General features: G+C 40.8%; 1 protein-coding gene across 2 annotated transcripts in view; it reads left to right on the plus strand.

Moving 5' to 3' along the window:
- Positions 1-23,652, plus strand: part of LOC122973460 (phosphofurin acidic cluster sorting protein 1-like) — a 71,075-nt gene that overhangs the window by 21,141 nt on the left and 26,282 nt on the right. For both annotated transcript variants that reach the window (XM_044341008.1, XM_044341007.1), the window contains exons 2-4: positions 17,475-17,562; positions 18,893-18,982; positions 20,657-20,782. In XM_044341008.1, coding sequence (XP_044196943.1) covers positions 17,475-17,562; positions 18,893-18,982; positions 20,657-20,782 — 304 coding nt within the window. The remainder of the gene's footprint in view (positions 1-17,474; positions 17,563-18,892; positions 18,983-20,656; positions 20,783-23,652) is intronic.

The raw sequence follows: 23,652 nt of genomic DNA on the forward strand, positions 1-23,652 counted from the left end.
ATTTATAGAAACTGGTAGATTTTAATTTGTCCGAACTGAACTGATGTGAAAGAATAAGAGTTGTACCCATTTTCTTACTAATAACCACTACTGTCATGTGATCCTCTCTTTGCAGGTTGTAGTTGTCCATTGAGAATCTCCCATGTTTGCTAGCTTACTTCTTCTTCACTGCCTTTGCAGGTGCTCTGCTACTTTGGGCATCACCGTCATCAACTGTTGATCAGTGGAATAGCATGAAACCAGGCGGCGGGGGGGGGGGAATGGGAATTGCATCGCCGGTGATCCATGCACAAGAAAATTGAAGGGGACAAACCCACAGGGCACCTTTTAACTTAACTGACAGCTGACTGAAGAGCTGTTACAATATAGAGTAAACAGACACTTCAAATGAACTGACAGTTATTTAGACACACAGAAAGACATCTAGCTAAACACACCATGAAGACAGATCCTGATATATCTGTGCAGTTGTACCACTGAATAGCATGTACTGGTGCAAACTAAATGTAAAGTATCTGTATCATTATCAGCTGACATGACTGTAGGGATTATTATGTATCAGGTATCGGTAGACATTTCAGTATCAGGCGTCTATAATATCAAGATGAGCTGAGTGGAGGACAGACAGACGGACTCTGGTTCTCTAAACTGGCTGGAGGGATGCAGCCTCGATCAATATACACTTTATTAAAAGTGACTGGATTAGTGTCCTGTTGCCCTCCTCTCCTGCTGCTCTTCCTCCCTTTTCTTATTCTCTCTCCCTCCCTTCTATCTCTCACTAATAGTAAAGCATTCATGCGTATCGATCAGCCGGACTACAATTAGCTTGCTCCGTGCGCGTGTGTGTGTTTGCTCGGTTCCCTCCCCGCGTTCAGTCATGAGCAGACCGCGCTATCGGTTTCTGAATGTGTGTCTAAGCGGGATTGGATGCTGCGCACGGTTTGGACAAACAGCGATAAGATTTGAATCAGGACAGGTCTGTAACGACTTTAACCGGGGACAGATTCTACGCTGGTGGGCTGCTGCTGCTGCTGCTGTGTCGACTCAAAACTCACATCATCCAGAGATTTACCCACAACTCTCGATTCGATGGTACTGAGTAAGGTTGTACCAGAATGCTAAAATATTCACAGCTTGCATAACCAAGCACACACACATTTGTGCAAACGTATTAAGCAATACCCTCGGACGTTCACTGTTTCCCAAATCCTTCTGTAAGCTGGAAGCTTCTCCCAGGACACCGAAGAATATCAGTATTAGTGCCTTCCATGTGGCTTTTATCAGGAGACAGAGATGTCGGGGAAGGGAAACACACTTTTTTCCCCACATGTGGAGGATTAAAAACAGATTTTAATTTCCCCAAACATTGGACGAACGCTCGCTGAATCTAAAGTGCTGCCACACAGGTGCAGCTTTTGGCAGCCAAACTGCTCACCGCATGAAATCACGACATCTCCCGCTCAATGAGTCAGACGATTTTTATTTTTACTTCAGTCATTTAAAAGAGGTGCCGAACCGACAATCAAGCTCTCAGCCCTCTGTAGATGGAAAACCCGAGCCTCGGTCCTAAACGCTCAAACTCATCTCAACATGTCAACCCAGATTTTAACCTTAAACTGCTCACGATGAGTCAGCTGATGAGAAATCTTCCCTGTAACATTTTGGTGGGTGACGATGACAAGGTTGGATGATGACGAGGGCTGGATGTACTCCAGGTTTTATGTTAAGCTGGCACTTGATGTATCAAGTGATCTTGTGTAGAGGGGTTTTAGCATAGTTCCATGTGTTCAAGCCCCTTAAAAGAAACAAGAAATGGCAAAAAATGATGCTATTTTTCATGTCTTTATGATAAAATTTTGTCCTCCTATATATAACCCCCCCCCCCCCCACAAAAGCATTTCAACACACGTTCTCTCTTCATGCATCAGCACAACCACAGCCTGTCTTGTTTTTTCCTCTCTAATAGTGTTTGCCAGACTGCTCTGCTATATTGCCTATTCATTCCCATGTTAGTGGAGCATTAGTCCGCTGCACCACTGTGGGCGAGGAAGCCTCAGCCTCACTGGAGTCTGACTGCTGATGTGACCGGCATGCTAATCATCTGTAAGAGGCTAGAGGGGCATCGCCTATATATATATATATATATATATATATATATATATATATATACACACACACACACGCAAACACACACACACACCTACACATACATACTGTTCTCTCTCTCTATTTTGCCGTAACTCCATCTCTAGACTTAACACAATTTCTCCGCTCAATGACTGATGTCTCGGCCTCATCCGTCCCCCCCTCTCTCGCGTTTCGCAACGCCCCGCCTCCTCCGGCAGCTCATTGGCTGTCACGGCGCTGTCAAGAGGTCCACGGATGAGAAGCAGAGCCGGGGCAGCAGAGCTTTATGACTCATTCTTGCTCTACAGGCAGGGCGACGTTAAGGCGAACCTCAGGTCCTCAGCTCTCGGTCGATCTCGCGTACGCAGACCTTCATCTTGTCAAGCTCTGGTAAATGTTTTGAAAATTGGGATAATGAGACCTTGTAAATCCTGTTAAGCCAACGAGTCCCAGGCAAGGTCTTGGTGATGGTTATAAATGTTGTTGCCTGTGAAATGATCTTCCAAGCCTCTGCGTCGTAACACTTAATGCTGCATATTATTCAGAAATGGTTTCCACTCAGTGCTGGTCCTGGAGTCACATCTTTTGACAACTGGGAGATATCATAACTCCCCAGTTCTCCTACTTGTAGCTACAGCTCAGCAGTTAATTACATCTCTTATTATGTATGTATATCTGTACAGTATGTATGGCTCTGTATTGAACTTCAATACTTCTTTGGTACACGCAGAAATCAAAGTTGGTTTTGAATGTTTGAGCATATTTCCAGTGTTGTTTATGTGTAATTTTAAGTTTTTGTAAGTTCTTGTACAGCTGTGTTGTGTTAAGTTTGGCTTATTTTATTAAACAGAGAAAAAATCTTTCTATATAGCTCAATGGGGGGTATTGAAAGATGTGTGGTTTTGTTATTGGTACTTTTAAAGGATACACAACCCTAATTATGTAACCTGAACGCTGCATAACCCTGCTAGCTTCCTCTACAACGATGCTATAAAGGGATATGCTCGCAGCGCTAGTATCAATCTCTTTCAGCTGACATTAGCACACATAAAGTCAAATTCAGTCCTCTTACAGTGATGTTGACACCATTTTAAATAAGCTAATTCCTGGTGAGACTTTACTGGTTTGTTTTGTTTTTTTTCACCTTCATCCACAACAGAATAAACTTTCTCTGTTTGACCTTTTTGTAGAAAGGACCGGATCTCCAATTCATTCTCTAGCTGCTAATGACTGTAGACTTTAATGAGTCTGAGGCGTCTAATGACTAAAAAGTGAAATGACATGATAAATTAGAGAGTAAAATAAAAACCTGTTCTCGCCTCATGACACAAAGTGGCCTCGTATTTCATCTCATTGTGTCTCCCCGGTTATCCGACATGAAATGTTGCCGACCGGAATCACTTACAGATGAAGACGCTTACTTTTGTGTCACCGTATTTGAAGGCTCATATAAAAACCCTTTTCTACACGGTCAACACATTGCAAATATAAAATATTAACCACGTAATCTGTTCAACTACTCCTCCAACTAGAGCCTGTTCTTGCATGTTGCACTTAATAACTAGAAGCTCATGCTGGGCTATCATTCACTCTCTGATGTAATAATGCACATCGAGAGCTTGAGATGCTGTTTTCAGATTAATTATGCAGTTTGCATTTTGATATAAAGACAAGAGGGGAGAAAATGATTCAGCGCCGCTTCGCCAAACTGTTGACATCTTTACAGGCTGTCTCCACTCAGTCGAGAGCTATTTTAAGACCGTTGTTAGCGAGGAAGCAAATGCTTGTTATTTTTGCCGCCTGTGAGGGTCCATGTTACTAGATATTGTTGACTCTTTCTCTCACTGTCTTTACAGAGTATTTGCCTAATGTTTGCTCTAGATTTCATGCACAAGGTAATTTGCCTGAGCATATTTGTGTTTTGTCCCTCTCCGTATGTATATGTGTGAATGTGTGTGTGTGTGGAGACCACCAGTAAGCTTGTTGAGGCCCTCTGGATCAAAAATCCACCATGTGAGGCTTTAAGCCTTTTCACCTCTTCACTCGAAATTACACACACACACACACACACACACACACACACACACACACACACACACACACACAGGCGCACACACACACACACACACAGAGACTTATAAGGATCAAAGTCTAAAGTTTACGGTCATCAGTATTGGATCGGCTGGTTTCAAGGGTTTGAATGCTGTGAAAACTTTCTCTGTGTGTGTTTGCCTGCGGGTTTTCATATTTGCAATTAGAGCAGCAATGATTGGTCAATCGATCGATTAGTCAGTGACAGGAAATTAAAAGACTATTGACTATTTTTATAATTGAATAATGGTTTTAGTCATTATTTTTTAGGAAAAATGCCAAGTATTAGCTGGTTTCAGCTTCTCAAATATGAGGATTTGGAACTTGTACATGATAGTGAACTGAATATGTTTGGATTTTGGACTGTTGATCAGACAAAACGAGACATCTGAAGTCATCTCTTTGGGCATTTTTCACTGTTTTCTGACATTTTAGAGACAAATGATGATGAGATTTTGGTCATATCACCCAGCACTAGATGCAATAGAGTGAAAACGTGATGGAAATGTTCTTTACATAAATAATGATGGACAGTAGTTTATGGCTGGACAATAAAACTAATGTATTGAATCACCAACATCAATCTTTTTACCAATCTACATTTATACATATAACTCTGGGAGTTTTAGAGGAAATTGTCAAACTTCATGCAACTGACATGGAACAAAGGTCTGCAGTGGACGTCGCAGCTACATGGCCTGACCAGTAGGCTACTGGAGCGCGCCAAATGGCCACAACAACCAATGAAAAGCTTTACAAACCAATCAGCTCATAATCCAGTCAGAAAACCCTGAATTTAGAACTGGTTATATAGTAATTGTTAAGAAAAACAAACTGTAAATGAGCAAACTTGAGGAAAGAAATCATGTCTTTGTAGGTAGATGTGGTATAATTATATAGTCGAACTGTTAAATGTTGCTTTCTCTTCCCTCTGCATCATTGTCCTCTGAACAATGATGAAGGTTAGATTGCCAACACCGCGTGAGCCGTAGCTCCGCTGTGCACCTACTGACCCATTTTTCTTTATGAAGAGAGAGAGAGTAGTGCCAGCCAGCTAACACTCATCTTGTTTCAGCAGGTGTAGCCGACAAAGTCTGATCTAGAAAGTCCTTTTTTTTTTTTTTTTTTTTTTTTTGAACATCGTCCTTGATGGTGCCTTTATGTGTTTGTGGAGAGCGTTGGAAAAAATAGACCTGAATTCAATTTGACCTGGATAATTCAGACGGGCTACAGGAGCAATAGATGTGGTGTCGGTGTCATCAGGCTAATCGCTGCTTTAGTCTCATTGAACAATAAAAGTAAATTATATAATTAAACTTTCTGAAATATCATCAGCAACAACATGTTTGTCCTCCTGCTGGAGCTGGACAATAATTCAGTGTCATCCTATAATGTCTTATAGTGGAAAAGCATCACGACAATATGATCACATGTTTGATTAGTTTTGACTGATGTAGGTTGTTGCTTTTAACCTCCGTTTGATGTAGTTTTGCATACATTTGCGATATATATTGATATTGATTTCAGCCATATTGCCCAGTCCTTCCACCTGCTACAAACGTCTTGAATAAAAATACTAACAAAGCTTCAATCTTTACTTAAGATTTCAGTGATCAGTACTCAGAAGATTTAGCTGATTCATGTATTTTCTTTCATATGGGATGACTCACTTCACCTTCATTTTAGATGCTCTTCATTTACATTTTTCAAAAACTGGCCTGTGTTTCTGTGCGTCCGAAACGAGGAGCGTTTTGCCCCGGCTGTGTGTCAGGAACAGACTAATCCATGTAATGGAATGATAATGAGTTCGGAGAAGAGGAGCAGGGGAAGCTAATAAAGACGGAGGGTAAGACTCTTATTCTTTCTGTCAGCAACCAAACCCCGCACTGCCATTGATCACAATTAGCTAGGCGAGGAGATGGGGAGAGAGGCCTCACGTTACTTAAGAGGAGGAGAGACGGGGCGGACCGGGCGCTACAGGGAAGGAGAAGGGTTGAGTTACCATTACGTAAGCAAGGGAGGAGAGCGTTGTCCTTAAGTGAGGAAGGAGACTACTTAAGGCGATGTTGTCCAGAAGAGGAGAAGCAGGATCAGGGGAATAATTAAAAAGCAAAGTAAAATAAAAAGGAGGAAGAGGAGGAAAGAGTGAGAACAAGATGACAGTGAAGATTGAAGGGGGTCAAAAGCTGAGTACAGATGTTGTGAAGGTCGATGGAAAGACTGTTTTCCCCCTATACTGTGTACTTATCATGTTGTTTTGCTTGTATGACACGGCAAGGTCACACCTCCCATGACGAGCTGTTGTCAAGGGAACCATAGTCACCTTCCTCTTAAAGCCACAGACATTCACACCCACCTACACACACACACACATACACACACACACACACACACACACACACACACACACACACGCTTACATATTCAGACCTAGCCTCACACTTAATCCCCTTCAGTCACTTTACAGCACATTTTGACATTTTAATGCTTAAATTCTTCATCCATATTCATTGCCATCAAGGGGAAATCATGGCGGTTGTGGTATTGTCGGTGAGCCAGACTCCATTTGAGACTTTCTTCAGATGAATCTAGTGATGAAACAAGTAATGAATTAATCAGGTAGTCGCTCCGCAGGAAATCAAATGTGGAAACGTCTCATCACCAAAATAGACTGTGTGCATCTCTGAGGTCTAACGCGTTTCCGTCCTCATGCAACATTTGCGAAGCCAGTCTGAAAAAGACTGAAGCTTGCATTGTTTACGTCCACGGTTACTAGCTTTCAGTCTATTTCCTTCCTGCCACACGTTTCTTTATGGTGCTAACAGTGGTCAAAAATGCCACAAGGCGCCTTTTTAAACAGTTGATTTTCAAACATTTCGATTTGCATAATCCCTGAAGTAAGTCATACAGCAAAAATGATGGTTTAACTTCTAAAAAATGCAGATTTGACACTTTTCTCTATTTTCTATGAGCTATCAAAAACACAGTGCAAGTTGTGCTGATGATGGTCCTGACTGAAACTTTTTCTTTCACATTTTGGACATATAATAAAATGGCCTTGCCCCCAAGTTTTTGTCAAAGTAAAGCACCATTTTTTTCCTGTGTGTGTGTGTTACTACATTCAGCATCTTTTGACGGACGTGCTGTCTTTGTTTCCTCAGAGACTGGCCTTTCCAGAATGTCAGAGGTCAGTCTTCCCACAGACATTATCGAGCCGTTCTCTACCTCCATCAGCTCTCCCTCCTTTCATCCACCCATGCCTTCTTCTTCTCTAAACAAATAAACATACACATAGCAATGACTGCTGGGAAAACACGAGGCGATATCGGCTAAAGGAGCATTAAACATTTATTTAGCAGTGGTGAGTCAGACCTTGCGCACATACACTGTGAGGTCTTCTCCCGCTTGTCCTATAGAGCCGTTGAGACTTTCTATGACAAATTGATGTACTCAGTAAACCCACCGAGGACACACACACACACACAATCTCTTTCCCACACACCAACACACACTCTGCACACAGAGGTCTTTCTCAACATGAGGTCTTGTCCATTCTTGCCTTTCATTACGTAATATCCAACAACTTTAGCATGGTTTCACAACAGCGAGAACAAGATCACAATGTGAAGTTCCCACATGTGAACTTGACAACCAATCCAGTAATTGGTAAAACTATTGTTTTAAAAAGTGAAAAACGCCCCTAAATGTTCCCAGAGCCCTAAGTGGCATTTTCCGATTACTTGTTTTGATCGGCTAACTGTCAAAAACCCAATCATTTTCAATAAAAAGGATATGAAACCAAGAAAAAACTTAAAATTATAACCATCTAATGTTTGGTATTTTTGCGTGACATTATTCTGAGCACTTTTAATTTGAATATCTCCACTTAGCAAATTTCATCTACTTATGAACACCACAAGACAAAAATGAGCTGTCCACCCCAAGAATACAGTAATTGTCCCAGCAACACTAGATTAACCTATTAATTGTTTACATTTTATTGAATGTTACAGTTCCCAAAGCCTAAACCAGTGAATATTTGGCATTTGTGCTTAAAGGTGCAATACATAAGAATTAGAAATTCCTTCCGGTGGCCATTTAGTGAACTGCATCCTGTTGCTGCCATGTGTGCTCACACTCTGTCAGCGCAAGCTAGCAGCAGCGCTAACATTAGCTAGCTAAAGCCACAATATCACAGTATATCTCACATGTTTTGCAGTAATGTTAGCTTACCTGACTCTGTGTTGTGGTGGGTGCCAGTCGTTTGTTGATGTTAGCGGACGCAATTTCTAAGCTAACTTTAGCTAATGTTAAACCCTGTTGGCGTTGGAGAGAGGCAAACTACTCACATAAACATCACATCCTCTGGATTTTCACAGAAAAACCAGCCTGAGTCCTTCACATAGAAATCAGACCACAAACTGTCATACCGAGAAAGTCTCATTTTTATTAAGTTATGTTACAACCCGTTCACTTATTGGCAATAGAAAGTGATTAATACACTCAAATTGCTTCACAATTCTTACATATAGTACCTTTTTAATAAAAGATATAAACGATGAATTGATTATCCAAATTGTTGTACATTTTCTGCCAATCAATCAGTCAGTTTTGCGGCAATATCTGGGGGTGAAAAGATGTCGATAAGTAATAGGACACTTAAGGATAATGCATCACATTCCCATCATCACACATAGGTTTGTAAAGGGACTTTCTGAAGCCTGGTTTGTTGCCATGGAACTCGTTTAAAAAAAAAAAATCCCAAATTTAGCCGAGGGGTTGGGATGAGATGCCTGTCAATCAAGCAAACGGGCCCAGCCAAGTGCTGTACACTTCTCTTCATTGGAAGTCTGAAAAATTGCCAAAACACACATTAGTAGAAGTGAAACTACTGTGTTGTAAGGAAAAATGTGTTGACATTTCACAGGAGAAGCTGGGGGTTTTCATAGTAGGAGGTTTTTTTTTCATATTTTGGAGCTGGCAGCCGTTAAAGAAACTGCAACTTCCACATCGGGCTTTACTTGTGGTCGTTGCGGCTCGGTCCAGGCATTGTCTATAGTACATTGGAAACAGCAGAGACAAAGAGCATCTGTTTGTTGTATTGATCATGTGATGTCAAGTACACTGTAACTCTAAAGCTGCTCCTCTGACCTCACATTCTCGAGACTATGTGTCGTTGGGGAAGCGCATTACTCGACAAGGATGCACAGGTATCGACTTTGAGATGTGAAAAAGAGCAAGCCTCGCTCAAACGGCATCCGCTAATAGCCTTTACAGTTTGTTAAATTCTCTGTTGGCGCCAGACGGGTGGGGCTGTCAGGAAGTTTAGACATTCAGAAAAGCTCTTCAAAGCCAGTTTAGTAAGCTTTTGAGTAATTACTACTTTACACCTTACTCAACATGAGCTCTTAAAGTGAGTGTCCCACCCAGCTAGAGTTCCCTGCCTGTTGAAACAGCTACTTTACATAAAGCTGTAAGTTTGTACTCCAGGGGTTAGACACATGAAACTGTGTGTGGATGCATGACTAAAACTAAAACGCACAAGGACAGAAATGAGAAAAAAAAAAAAGCTGCACCTACACACGGTTCTGTCTTCATCCTCACAAATACATGGAGAGACTCTCTTTTCAAGCAAAAGAGCAAAAGAAGAAGTGCAATTTCACCAATTCTGTTGCATTGATTGGGTTCTGGTGCAGTTGTCATCACACGTTACACAATTCCTCACACGTCCCTTTTAAAACCATCATCAACAGTGATATCTCAAACATCAGAATGGTAATCAGTGACAACCAGCACTCTCAATCAAAACAGACTTTACAAAGTCCTTCGCATAAAGGATAAAGACGAAAATAATGCCTCCAATGGAAATAAAAACTATTTTTAGGTTCCATTTCACACCTTATTTTTTTCTTCTCCGCCTCGTCATGTCGCCCTAGGTGAGAGTTTGCGTGGTCTGAAGTATGCTGGAGGTGTGCAAAATTTTTGCCACTCGTTATGTTTTTATAAATGTGTGGGAACAGCATATGAATGGCACATGCCCCAGGTCTTAATGATGCATAGTTTACCACCTACATCTAACTATAACCGTATCTTGTGTTTAAACTCAAAGCTCAGCTCTCTACTAAACTTTATTTATACAACACCTCAAATACAATGCAGTTAAACCAAACGATTTTACTGTGAAGGGAAGAAGAAGAAGAAACAGACGAAAGAAAAGAACAAGCTAAAAGAACATGCGGCATAGTAGCATACTGTATGAAAGGTCTTCTCTCTTGTTATATGCTGCTTTTTCACTACATCTGATTCCAATAGACCTGCTGAAATTATGGCTGTCAGCCTTTCAGACTTGTTGACGTTCAGTAGATGAATCGAGGAGCAGTCTTTTTTTGTGAAAAAAAGAACCCGAATATCAGATTTGGGTCCAAAGAGAATTAAGTCCTATTGGGAATTAATCAAAATCCTGGCTCAGCTAGACCTCCTACAAGACAAATTGGTTTGTTGTTTTCACCATTATGCACTGCAGCCTATAATTATATCCCAGCCGTTGCAACGAGGAAGCAGGTTTGTAATTATTTGTGCAAGAAAGACGAAGCGGTGCTGCCATTTTCCCATTCTTTCTTCAGCACAATCGAATGCGTTGGCGTCGTATCTAACAGACGCTGCTCTGCTCCTTGCCATCGTACACTGATGTATTTCTCTATAAATCCTCCTCTGCTCTTGTCTGTCCTTTTGTTCAGATTGATAATAATGCGCAGAGACTGTCGAGGTGTAGTGACAGGCTGTCGAGGAGAAGGGGCAAAGGAGTGAGAACTGGCCCAGAGAGGAAGCGTTTGTGGCAGGCGGACTGTTTTGACCTTTACCATGTGATTTCCCTCGTCAGCTGTGGTGACAAGTGCTGTGATTGTGAAGCAGACATGGCTTGCGTTGTGTTTTTTAAGCATTTGGCTGATTGTCTCATCCAGGAGGGAGTTATAGTAGTTAAGTAAAGAGTACAGGGGTCACTGCCGAGGTACCCCTGGTAAATTTTCCTGTGAGAGAATGCAGAAAAACGAATAAAAACAACAGCTAAAGAGCGTAGTCATCTATTACTTCCACCCTACCTCTCTGTGGTTTCTACTTATTACTCATGAAAGGTTTTTCTGTGTGTAGGTGATAATGTTCTTGTTTTTAACTGCTTTCCTTTTTAAAGACGTTGGTTGATCTTTAATCTGATGTTGTTAAAGAATAAAACTGGCTTTTGATGACATGTTTTTAATGGGGACTTGAAACGCACATGTTTTGGCACTGTCAGTGGTTCATGAACGCTGTGACGGATGTATTCAATGACTCTGAACTTCTGTTGTCAGTGTATGGTGGGCGGTCAGTAGAGCACACGTTGTAGGCAGTGAAATTGAAAACAGACGGAGCAACTTCAGCCTTTAGTCCGTCGGTCTGGCGAACCACTTGTTTGCCCGACTCAAAGAATGTAATCTCGCTCCAAAAAAATGTTCATTTAAAACCCTGAAGTCAAGGCTGTCTCTCTTCAGTGCCAGTAGCCAGCACAGCATTAAGTTACTGTTTTCCATTTCAGTGGCAGTTTATGAAAATGGACTGTTTTGTCCTTGGCTTTAACCCAATAAAACTCATTTGTACATCCAGGAACAATGAAATAGTGGCCTCCTTTTTGGTCTTTTTCTGTCCTGTGGTTTCCCAGTCTCCATCTTTCAACTGTCTCTACTGTTGTATCTGTGGAACTGAGCCAGTCCAACCAACCCCATGATGTCACAGGGTTATAGTACTGGTGGTGCCCTTGCCACGAAAGATATAATGCGTTTTTTCTTTTCTTTAATATTTTTTATATTTGTCATGTTTGTTATATAATTATTCATTGGAGTGGAAATCCTTTTAGTAAATTATGTTAACTTCACTGACTGCTTGATGTCCACTTTAATGGCAGGTTTGTGTTTCAGCCAAGTACTGAAGTAGCGATTGCTGAAATCCCACTGGTACTTGCATCCATTTACTGAAGAACAATGAAGTACTGCTTGGCTTTTTACTGTAAGTTTATCTCAAGGGAAATTTTGAATTTGTTCATCCGTTACATCATGAGTAATGATCCAGTGAGCAGTTGATTAAGAGAGTAGTTTGGTGCCACAGTATACCTAATTACCGCGGTTTAACTTTGCTGAAGTCTTGACTCTGAATATATGTGGGGGAGTGAACAGCGAGCAGAGTCAGCGTTACGTCTTATTTCAGTCTTGATTCATTCAATGGTCGAGGAGTTTTAGGAGCCTCTGAAAGCTGTAATCCACAGCTATGATGTCCAATGTTGAAGGCCCCAGTGGTGTCATAAACATTTACTGTCTCCTCAGCTTTGTGATTGATCACACTCTGGAAGGGAAATGCTACAGAGCAGGTACAGCCTAATGATGTACATCTGATGTGTGCCAACTGCCAAAATTGTACAACGTACAAACTATCAGACCTTTAGATTCTTCATTGAAAGTCAGTTTACAATTGTAAGGACCTCTATAATCCAAATAGACACATTTTAAGTGTAGTCTAGTCTAGTGTGGCTAGGATTTAGCTTCATATCTCCAAAAGCACTTTTAAGTTTTCTTCCAGACAGTGGGAGCTTGATTCATGACCGTCAATATGATAAGTGGTGCAATCCAATACAACATCTGAAACAATACCCTTTAAAAATGACCACATGGTGAAACAACACCTGTCTGACAGAGTTTCCACAAAGAATGAATTAAATATGCTTTAAAATACTTACTAATACTTCACTTGTTTGTGTTATTTTGTGGTGTTATAAATGTGTCAATAGGACTGGGTATCAAACCTTACTAGTTTTTTGGTATCGACCAAAGTTTGTTAAAAAACTGTCAATGTACTGAAAGTTGGCTTCAAATGTCTTCTCACATTTGTAATTGTGCTCATTTATTCTTAGACTATTTTATTTTAACACATAAAATGTTAAGACTTTGGCATTTTGTTAAATAAAAAGGGTTTTATGGAGAGTTCAGTGGACAGCTTGACATGCTAGCTTGACGTGCTAGCTTGATGTGTTAGCTTGACGGAGGGGCTGGATGTGCTGGGTTGGCGGTCAGCTGCCACTAAAAGAGGAGAAATGTGACTCCAGAAAACTCCAAAGTTGTCTTATTTGCATGTTATGTCTTCTTATGTCTTGTTTGATTGTATCATTTTCCTTTCTTTCAAAAAAAAAAAGGACGATTTTGAAATGCGTTAGTAAAAAAGCTGCAACTCCCACTTTATCTCTGACTCTACTAGCACTTCATTCATCTCTTTCTTTGCCTGTATGCCTATCTGTTTTATAGTCTGACTCTCCCTTCCTCTTCTCCTCCACCCATTTCCTCCCCCCCTGCCTCCCTAATGGCTTACCTCAGGTGCTTCAACCCCATCCCAAATCGACCCCTGGCACCGGGCCTCCTCTGCCTCCTCTCCACCTTGATTCATTCCACTCAGATCCAGCAGATGTAAGCAGAAGCTGCACTTAGCTGCCCTTTCTATCAGAGGGAGAGAAAAAATTGATTTACTTTTATTCATAGGTTTAGCCTCTCCTGGCCACTTTGATCTCGCGCAGAAAGCCTCGGGATTGACGAGAAAGGCCCGTCTGTGTTTGTCGCCGAGTTTTTTCGGCGGTTGCATCAACAGTCGAGCCACTTGACAGCCGGACCGTTTCAGTGGGATGTTGGGATGCGAGCCGCTGAAAGTAAGATGAAAGGCCATAAGTGGGATGGATTTGGAGGAAGGCCCGGGTGAGATGAGAAGGAGTTGAGGGTGGAGAGAGGTGTCTGGATCAGCGCTGCAATGTTTCTGACCACTCTGTCTTCCTTTAATCTTATAGCTGTCATTAAAGGTTACATCGGAGTGTGTGTCTTCTCTGTAGATGTCATCATTTATAACCCCCCGTAACTCCTGTCTTGCGAATTAATCTTCGTAGGGCTTTAGGGATTATAGTTTCATTATTAATTAATGTGTTGATTAGTTTCTTATCAATGTCTTTCAGTCAGGAAACTCACATGGAATAGATTATTATGTATTGGCATTTAAGCTCTGAGCTCATCAACCCCCGCATGGATGCATCACACTCAGTACAGTGAGAGTGTGTATTCAGAGCCAAAAAGGCGGAAAGTTATCGGTGCAGTTACAGGGTAGTGCAGGTACACAGTGATATTGCAAAGGGTGCATTGAATGTACATTTTTCAGCCTGAGCTTGCGTGCAACTTTTGCTTCATTCATTATTTAGTCTATGATGAATAAAAAATAGTGAAAACTCTCACTCAGTTTTCTGGAGCCTAAAGTGACGGTCCAAAAAACCCCAAAATATATTCAGTTTACAATGATATAAAACAGAAAAGACAATCATATCCTCACATTCAAGATGTTGGAACTAGAGTTGAGTCGATTAGTCGATTTAAATCAAATTAATCTGCAACTATTTTGATAATGTAGTAATCTTTTCAGTTGTTTTTCAAGCAAAAATGCCAAATATTTAAGGTTCCAGCTTCTCAAATGTGATGATCTGCAGTTTCTTTGTTGTCTATGACAGTAAATTGAATATCTTAAGGGTTTGGACTGTCAAAACTGACAATCACCGTGGGCCATTTTTCCTCTATTTTTTAGTATTAATTGATAATATAGATAATTGTTAGTTGCAGCCCTAGTTGGCATTTTTGCTTGATAAATGAACCTGAATGATTAATCAAAATTTGTGCAATTAACTTTTGACTAATCAATTAATTAAGGGATTGTTTCAGAACCAAATCTATCCTGCATCTGGAACTTTCCGCCATTTCCGAGTGTCTGAATTGTAAATGTAAAAATTTACTATTGTGTCCTCAAAAATTGCCATCATGGAAAGAGAAACACCAGATTTTCCTCTCCTCTCCTCTCCTCTCCTCTCCTCATTAAAACTGAGACTGCCCTGGAACAAGCGACTTTTTTTTCTTTTTATATTTGCGATGTCAGAAAGTTCCTCTCTTTCATCACACCGTGTCAGCCTCTGTCATCCCCAGATCTCCATTCTCTCTGTCGATGTCTCCCTCAATTTTCATGTCTCTCTCTCTCCTGCTCCCTCCCTCTCTCCTCTTTCTTCTTTGTCTGGATGCTCGCTCGTTTCCTCCTCTCTGTATTCATCGCCGCCTCCGCATCTCCTTTTTATTTGTCATTTTCCTCCTATCCATACTCCTTGTTTCTCTCCCTCTCTTTTCTCATCCTTTGTCAGCCCGTCTGTCTTTTTGCATTTTTCTGCGTATCATTCTTTGTCATAATATTCTACCTCATATGTCTTGTTCCTTTGTTTTCTCTGCTTGATTCCACCCATCCAACCCCGCCAGGTCTATTTTAGTGGTTTTACTTTTTGTCTCTAAAGCCCTGGAGATGAATTATTGAACAGACTGACCCCTGGCTGCACAGCTGCTGTTTGGGTGTGGCGTGTGTGTGTGTCCTTCCTCTGATTCCATTTCACTATCTTAAGTGTTTCTCGTCTTGTATGTCTCTCTCTCTCTCTCTGTGTTTCTGAACAATTGAAGCGTATCTTTCTAACGTATGTACCTTGTGTTTGTAGTGAGAGCGTGCATGTGTGTGTGTGCATTTCGTGCTGTTTTTGTGTGTTCAAAGGAAGGCGGAGATGAAAGTTTTACTTACACAGACGTTGTATGTTTCTTGGACGTTTCTCAGATGGAAGACATACAATCATTGTGTGTGTGTGTTTTTGTGCGCTGACGTAAATGTTGGCTTCTGTCGGGAAAAAGGACACTTACAAAAATAGCAAACCATTTCCAAGCCCATCACGGGCGTCTTTTTTTAACAGCCTGTCCTCAGAGGAAACACAGAACTGCAATAAATGCCTCTTATTTTTTTTTTGCTTCGTTTGACGGTTTTCTTGAGAGACAGAAAGTAAAGATGGGAGCAGGAAGGCAGGAAGACGCATTACCAACGTCACAAGCTGGTTTTGCGCCTATACTATCATGCATACATTTGGTCCAGTTTATGCATCTGATCTACCAGGATGCACTTCTACTTCAATAAAAAAGTATTGACTTTAAATAAATGTTGTAGAGATATACTGGTCCAATCCACTGGATGGAGACTGGTGCCGATACTGACCTTATTAAGCGTATTGGGTGTCGCCCAGATATGACCGTTCCACATTAAATCCCTTTTTTTTCCCGTCAAGGTCCCTTTTAAAATTGAGTGTTCCCACCCTCACTTACATAGATTCAATTACGGCAGCCTCATGACTCAGTGTTTAGTGCCACAGCAATCGCTGGTACACAACATTGCCTTATTTACCACTATATGGCAGGTACTGGATCGGTACTCGGCAGGTATTTCGTGTTGCTAGTTTAAAGAAAAAGCTGGATCAGGCATCTCTAATATCTTATTTTTGTGTTTTTTTTCTCACCACTCTGCTTTGTCTTTTATTCTTAAGAATTTTACCACGTAAATACATTGATCGGTTTGCCAAGGTTTTCTTTTTTGCAAGGTTTGATCTCATGATCAGTTTAGTGAGTAGACTTTCTATTTTATAAAAGTGTATTTTTTATAATGTTAACGGAGGGTAGTGTGTATTTTTCAGACACTTGGTCCACCTCTGCTATAAGACACTGCAGGAAAAGGAGCCAACTGCTGTTTAATATCACGAATTTCAATACATTTCAAACCGGAAAGCTTTCATCTACAGGACGGCTTCTCAAACCTTTAACCCTTCAGTTACACTGTCCTGAAGCTGAGCTGATGTAATGTTGTATTGTGACGATATAAAGTAGAAAATGTAAAGGTCTATTTTGGTAGCATCAGTCAAAAATAAACAGAAAAAAGCAAATTCAATGACTTAACATCAGTCCAAACACTGTATCAGAAGTGTTTGTTTCTCTAGTCTTTGAATGGAAAGCAGTAGCTATTTCACTGTGAGGCTTTCACTACCCTTTGAGAGCTTTTCATCCATTTTGCACTTTCCAGGCAGAACTAATGTTCATCAGAGGGAATTGCATAAGTAGGGAGATAAGCAGCACAAAAATCTGAGCGTAAAGAAACTCAGCCACAGTCGATTTCTCTTGGCTGGCAAGCTTGTTAGCCGTCCACTCTGAACCTGGCAGCTGGGCTCTGTAGGGGGAATGAATGGACCTTTGATGACTTGTTGATCATGTTATTAGTAGCTCGCGCACGCTGTCGGACGGTGCACCACGACGCCTCCGGATATGTGTCTTCTAATCTCGGTCTCTCTCTCTGTGTGTTTACCACAGGCTGTTCAACCTGACTCTGAAGAAGCTGATCATGCTGAAGGAGCTGGATAAAGACCTCACCTCCGTGGTCATCGCCGTCAAACTGCAGGTACGAGACGTCTCTGTAAAGATGACGGAAGATAAAACGTTCAGGACGGTAATTGAACACTAACTACTGGTTTGGATTCAGTTTGATTCACAATAAACATACTTCTGTTCTACTTCAACATTAAATATACACATCTAAAACCTAACAGTACCCTAATTTTAGTGATAATCATCATTATCGCCATAGCAACAGTGCTCAAATATTAAAATCTTGAATTTAAAGACAACAAAAAAAATGTCTACAGGGGAAAAATGTTTTTCATGTTTGTAACTTTTAATTAAACCTTTCTGAAAAACAAAAAATCTATTTCTGACTCGGTCAACGGTGTTTTTTCAAACTCAGCGTTCAATAAGCAATTATTTATTTAGCTGTAATCAGCATTATTGTTTATTTTAAGACTTGTGCCAAACTAGTAGACTAGAAGGTGTTTAAATGTTGCTGAATAAACCACAAAAAACAAGCTTTTTTTTTTTTTTTTTATTTCCATTGTCTGTTTTTGTGGTTGTGTTCATTGTTCTACCAAGTCAGGTTATTGGATCTAGACGCACTTCCTCCTCTCTGTTTACAACGAAAATGAACTTTTCCTCATACTCAAGAGGGAACAGAGAAGCTTCCAGTTCTCTTTCTTAATGCTTGTTGCTGTTTAAAGTTAAATATTGTTACAGTTGGACAGCCTGCTGATGGCATGGTGTAACTTCAAAGTATGAACTTCAAGAGTAGGTGGAGGGATTTGGTCCAATATCAGACCTGAAAACATAACTAGAATCAGTTTGTACTTCATCCACGTTTAATCTAAAGGTTTATTCTGTTGTGCTTCATTTACTTTCATTGTGTACTTTGCTTTGTCTCTATTTGTTTTGGGTCAGTAAACACTTTTCTGACACTTTCTCCCTTAAGTCACTTCCACTTTCACAAGAATACACTTTCAGATTCCAGTTTCTGCTTCGTGTCTCGTCACTCTCCATCTTTTTTTTTTTTTTATCTAATTAAACAAATAAATTCTTTGTCGTTTCTGGCACATAACAATACACTTGAAGCTGTTTTAATTATTCTTCCATGCTGCTGCTGCCACCTGCTCAACCTTCCCTCGCTGCTCCCTCCTACAGTAGAAGTCTCCTTCGCCTCCCTCTTTCTCTGCCTCCTTTTGCTCCCACATCCGTCTCCCCTGCATGCGGCTGATGAGAGCTCACTGTTTCAACTCTGCTGGAGTTAGCCGGGGCCACGCTCACAGTGATCTCCTCCCTTACAGTCTTCTTTCTTTTCTCTGCTCTCACGACGTTCTCTCTTTTGTCTTTCCTCTCCGTCTCCTCTCCTTCTGTCGCCTCCTCAGGGCTCCAAGAGGATCCTGCGCTCCAACGAGATCCTGCTGTCATCGGCGGGGCTGACAGAGACCGACCTGCAGCTCACTTTCTCCCTGCAGGTAAACACGGGTTCAGAGAGGTTAGATGCCTCTCAGGCAAATACAAACAAAAACCTTTGTTGTCGTAGTCTTTTTGTTTAAACAAAAGCAGGAATTACGCAACAAAATAAGCTTAAAGCATCTTTTTTTATGAACCTTCCAGCACCCTCCATCCCTGAAAAACTTCTAGTAGTCCTACATTTTTTAGAGACTGAGCTGCTCCAGCTTCAAAGGAAAATCCACCCTCAAAATCTTTTGAACCTAAAAGTAAAAACGAGATAACTGTAAAGCTGTTAAGACGCATATGTGATGCACGGCTGTAACTGGATATGGAATTATTCTCTGAGGAGAATAATTGCCTTTTTTAAGCTGCCAATATTATCAGCTGATGATAGTTTGTTGTGGACATATTAATATCAGCGTAAAAATTAAAGTACAGAAATACCAAAGATACAGTGTATGAGCAGTAATTTCAAAACAATGTCGTTATTTGCTAGTTTGTCCACCAGAGAGACTGTAAAGTGTCCCCACTCAGAACATATATTTAAGGTATTCTTATCAAAACTGTTTTTATGTAATGCTTCTATGTAAAAAAACAAAACAAAACCCTAACATTAGCCAATATATCTTACTCACACATATCTGCATCAGTCAGGCTCTACATGAAATACCTTGTAGGCTTGATTCCTAGCAAAAAAAGCTACTTTACCTCTTAATAAACAGGCAAATATGGTGCAAAACAGCCCTCAGCGTTTGCATGAGGATGGAGATAAAGTCGATCATTCGTAGGCTTACTTATCTCCTGCAACCTTGTGGTGCTACAGATGACAAAGCTGATTTACATTTTTGTAAATGTTAATGCAAATTACCCAAAAATTAATTTTGGGCTACAGTAATGACACAAAAACCCTGTGGAAGGACGTTTTCTAATTAGTTATGAAAAAAGCACTCAAAATATGTCATAGTATGTTCCCAGTGTCATGCAAGTTTTAGCTTCACCTTCTGACGGTGGATTTATTTTTTCCAACATTACGAATGTCTTTGTGGCACAGATGCATAGATGTCACATGTCGTGAGCTCCACTTGTACATCATCACTGCACCGTCGTACAGAATATGTAACATTCACTATCTGTGCATTCAGGCAGAGCATGGTTAACGTAATTCCCAGTTGGGTTTCTTCTGCTCTACATCATCTTTTTCCAATTTCCATGTTTCTAAATGCTGCTAAAAGGTCAGGGAGTTTCTCTCCCAGGATCTTAGCGAGTGCAGTGAGCCCGACGTTATACATTAAACATTAAACTTTCTACAGCGGCGGCGCTGCAGAGAGGAAGCCTATTAAATACCGAGCGGCGGCAGCGGCGGCGGAGTGATTTCATGGCTTTGAACATTGTTACAGGAGTCGCTTTTGTTCCATTTATAGTGCTGCTGGTGAAATCCTTAATGATGGGGTTATGTCATAGTTCGGATGTGACTGAGTGGTTTTTCACTTCAGGACGCCAGAGACAGGTCAGCGGGTGCGGATGCCTTACGCAACGAGCCAGTTAGATCGGCCTAATTATCATGACCAGGGAAACAAATATCATTGCTTTATTATCAGTTTGCATCTGAGCCCGTCTAGCAAGTCAATCACCCTCCTGTCAGCTGGTTTTGTGTATCTATGCATGTTTGCTTATATGTATGTATGTGTCTGCAGTACCCACACTTCCTGAAGAGGGACGCCAACAAGCTTCAGATCATGCTGCAGCGACGGAAGAGATACAAGAACCGCACCATCCTGGGCTACAAGACCCTGGCTCTGGGACTCATCAACATGGCGGAGGTATCATACCTTGATTCAACCCTCAAGCATCAGATCATTTAAGTTCAGCATCGAAGTTTTAAAAAGAAAAATCCACTCACTGAAACTCTCATCAGTGTGTCATCAGTCTTTGATGTTCAGTGCCTACGGGAGTGTTTTTGCTGATGGTAGCTCATTTCTTGATCTACTTTCTAGATTTCGAGTTTTCAGCATCATCTCAGCAAATTTATCAGCAAATCAGGCTGGCTCGGGCGTCGTCATATGATCTTAGTGTGGATCTTGCGGTCGTTGATGTGTGTTTCTCTCTGCTCTGTTTGAAGAGAGACAGGGAAAACGAGTTCCACACTCGGGTCACGTGATGGCATCTGAACAAAGCTCCAGTTAGTGATGCAAAGTGTTTCAAAATGAATTCTTCTCCTTCAAAGCTCCTCATTTTCTTCTTCTACTTCAGTTGCTACTTTTTTATTGCTCAGTTATTTCCTACATTTCCCAGCATGCCTTTGAGCAACCCTATAGAAATGAGAGAAATTATCACTGTATCTTCTGCTCTTCTACTATTTTACTCTTTAACTGTTCTTAAAACAAAGATCTGGTTGAGCACAGCTAATGTGACAATAGTGAATTCATTCGGCTTCAGTTCATTTTCCTAACACTGTTGACAAGATGTTGGCCTGCTTCAAACAGTATGGAGTGTGATTGTTCCGTTGGTAAGCAGACCCTTACAACCTCTGCTTCGTGGGTGTGCTGAACATGGAGTGGAGGCAAGTTTATGGACGTCCATCTTTCCAAGTGTTCATCTCAATTTTTGCAACTTTGACCAGGTTTAAAGGGGACATATCACGCCTTTTTGTAATATTCTGTTATTTGTATATTGTCATGATGTTGGATGTCTATGTTAAACATGGTCAAAGCTCCAAAACTTGAGGTGAACGTATGTCAAAATGCTCCCTGAAAGTCAAAATCCAGCTACTATCCATCCTGCTACTATCGTTCCTACTACGTTTGTTTACAAAGCCTGCGGATGTGAGCTAAAACAGCCTGTTTCAGACAGAGGCTGAACTGAGGGGCTGCATTAAGGGCCAGTTTAAGATAAATAAAGAGTTCTCTGGACTGTAAATCATATAAAGATATCCCAGTAGGGCCCCAGAATATAAATATATATCTAGAAATGTGTATGATACATCCTATTTAACATGTACTGTGCACTAAAAGGCACTAAAAGTATAGTGAGAATGCATACAAAAATATTTTTTTGCTATTTTATATATTTGACCAATTAACTTCATACAAAGTTCAGTAAACAGAAGAAATCTAAACAAAATCACCTGCATACTGTTTTTCAAGGTAGGTCGGTTGTTCCTGCATCTTGGAGAAGATGCCACTCTTCTTCTGTGGATTTAAAGTTGCTTCTGTCTCTTCATGTTAATCCCAGACTGACTCCATGTTGTTGAGATCAGGGCTCTGTGGAGACCATCATCTTTTGCAGGACTCCTTGTTCTTCTTGTCGCTGTGAAAATAGTTCTTTATGGCTCTGGCTGTATGTTTGGGGTCATGCCAAAGAATACATGTGGGACCAATCAGATGCCTCCCTGATGGTATTGCAGAATCTAAACATCTTAAGTGCCTAAAACTTTTACACAGTACTGTATGTTGGACGCTCATAACACTCATAAATCACAAAAAACACAACCCCTCCCACCTCCTTTTGTCTGTAAATAAATAGATTTTATATTAAAATATGAGGAACACAATGTTTTGTGAATGGACTCATTAACGGTCGATTATAAAGGAAGGAGATGAATAAAGAAAGTTTCACACGTTACTTTGAGCTCCTCTGCAGATCCGTAATATTTTTAGCACAGAAGCATCTCCGCAGCAGCAGATGGTGGTTAAGCTGCACGTTTAAGGCCAAGTCAGCTGTGAGTTGTCGAGTCAGCAGAGTCACGTTCTATTCAGCCAGACAAATGTCCCCGCTGATCCGAGCTGTTGACCCAACAAACTACCGGTCAAAGCCTCATTTCCCTAAACATCCAGCCTCACTGCCTCCTGCTTCAATCCAATCTCAGTTTAACTGTGTTTCACAAACGTGTTTTCCTAATTTAATATGAATCAGAATAATGGAAGCGATCCTCTCTCGTGTGTGTATAATGACGCTTCCTTTCATGCAGATCTATTCTTCCGTGTTTTTTTTTCTGCGATCACTCTTAAACTTATTTAGCGTTAACCTTTACTTCACCTTCATGTAAACCCAATTCAAGCGAGTGCACTTTATCGAATCAAACTCAGATTTTGATCTTTTGGCCCGGCGTTCTCTCCTCGGCCACCATAAACGTCGCCATAAATCAAACATTCAATTAAATTTTGGCCCCAAAAAAAGCTCCTTGCGTTCTCTGTCTCTCTTAATATGAAGCCTTTTATAAAAGGGTTGTGATTTATGACGTGTGTCTGGACTCGTGTGTGTGTGTGTGTGCATGTGACTTCTACCTTACGAGTGGTGGCTTTCATAAGCCGTGTCTGCCAGTGAAGTCAGAATTACTACAGTATAAAACACCTTGAACAAACTGGTGTACTTTATGGAGAGAAAAGGACATAAATACAGACTTAATCAAGAGGAAGGTTTGATGCACAGGATGTTTACATTCTCAACAGATTGACGAGCCTCTTATCAAGAGCAAGTTAAACCACATAAAACAGCAGAAGAAGCTTATAGAGTGTATGAATAAAGAAATATTTCCTGTGAACCCTTTAGCTGAACCGCCAGTCTTGATAGAAAGACTTCTTTATATAAAGCAATGTCTTCATAGATGCCTGCTGGCTGTCTCTGCGAGTAAAAAATAAAGTCAAATTTTATTCATGAATCTCTTCGAACAGACAGGTTCGCTGCAAAGTGC

The sequence above is a fragment of the Thunnus albacares genome, chromosome 22 (assembly GCF_914725855.1).
Source record: "Thunnus albacares chromosome 22, fThuAlb1.1, whole genome shotgun sequence".
Classification (NCBI taxonomy): Eukaryota; Metazoa; Chordata; class Actinopteri; order Scombriformes; family Scombridae; genus Thunnus; species Thunnus albacares.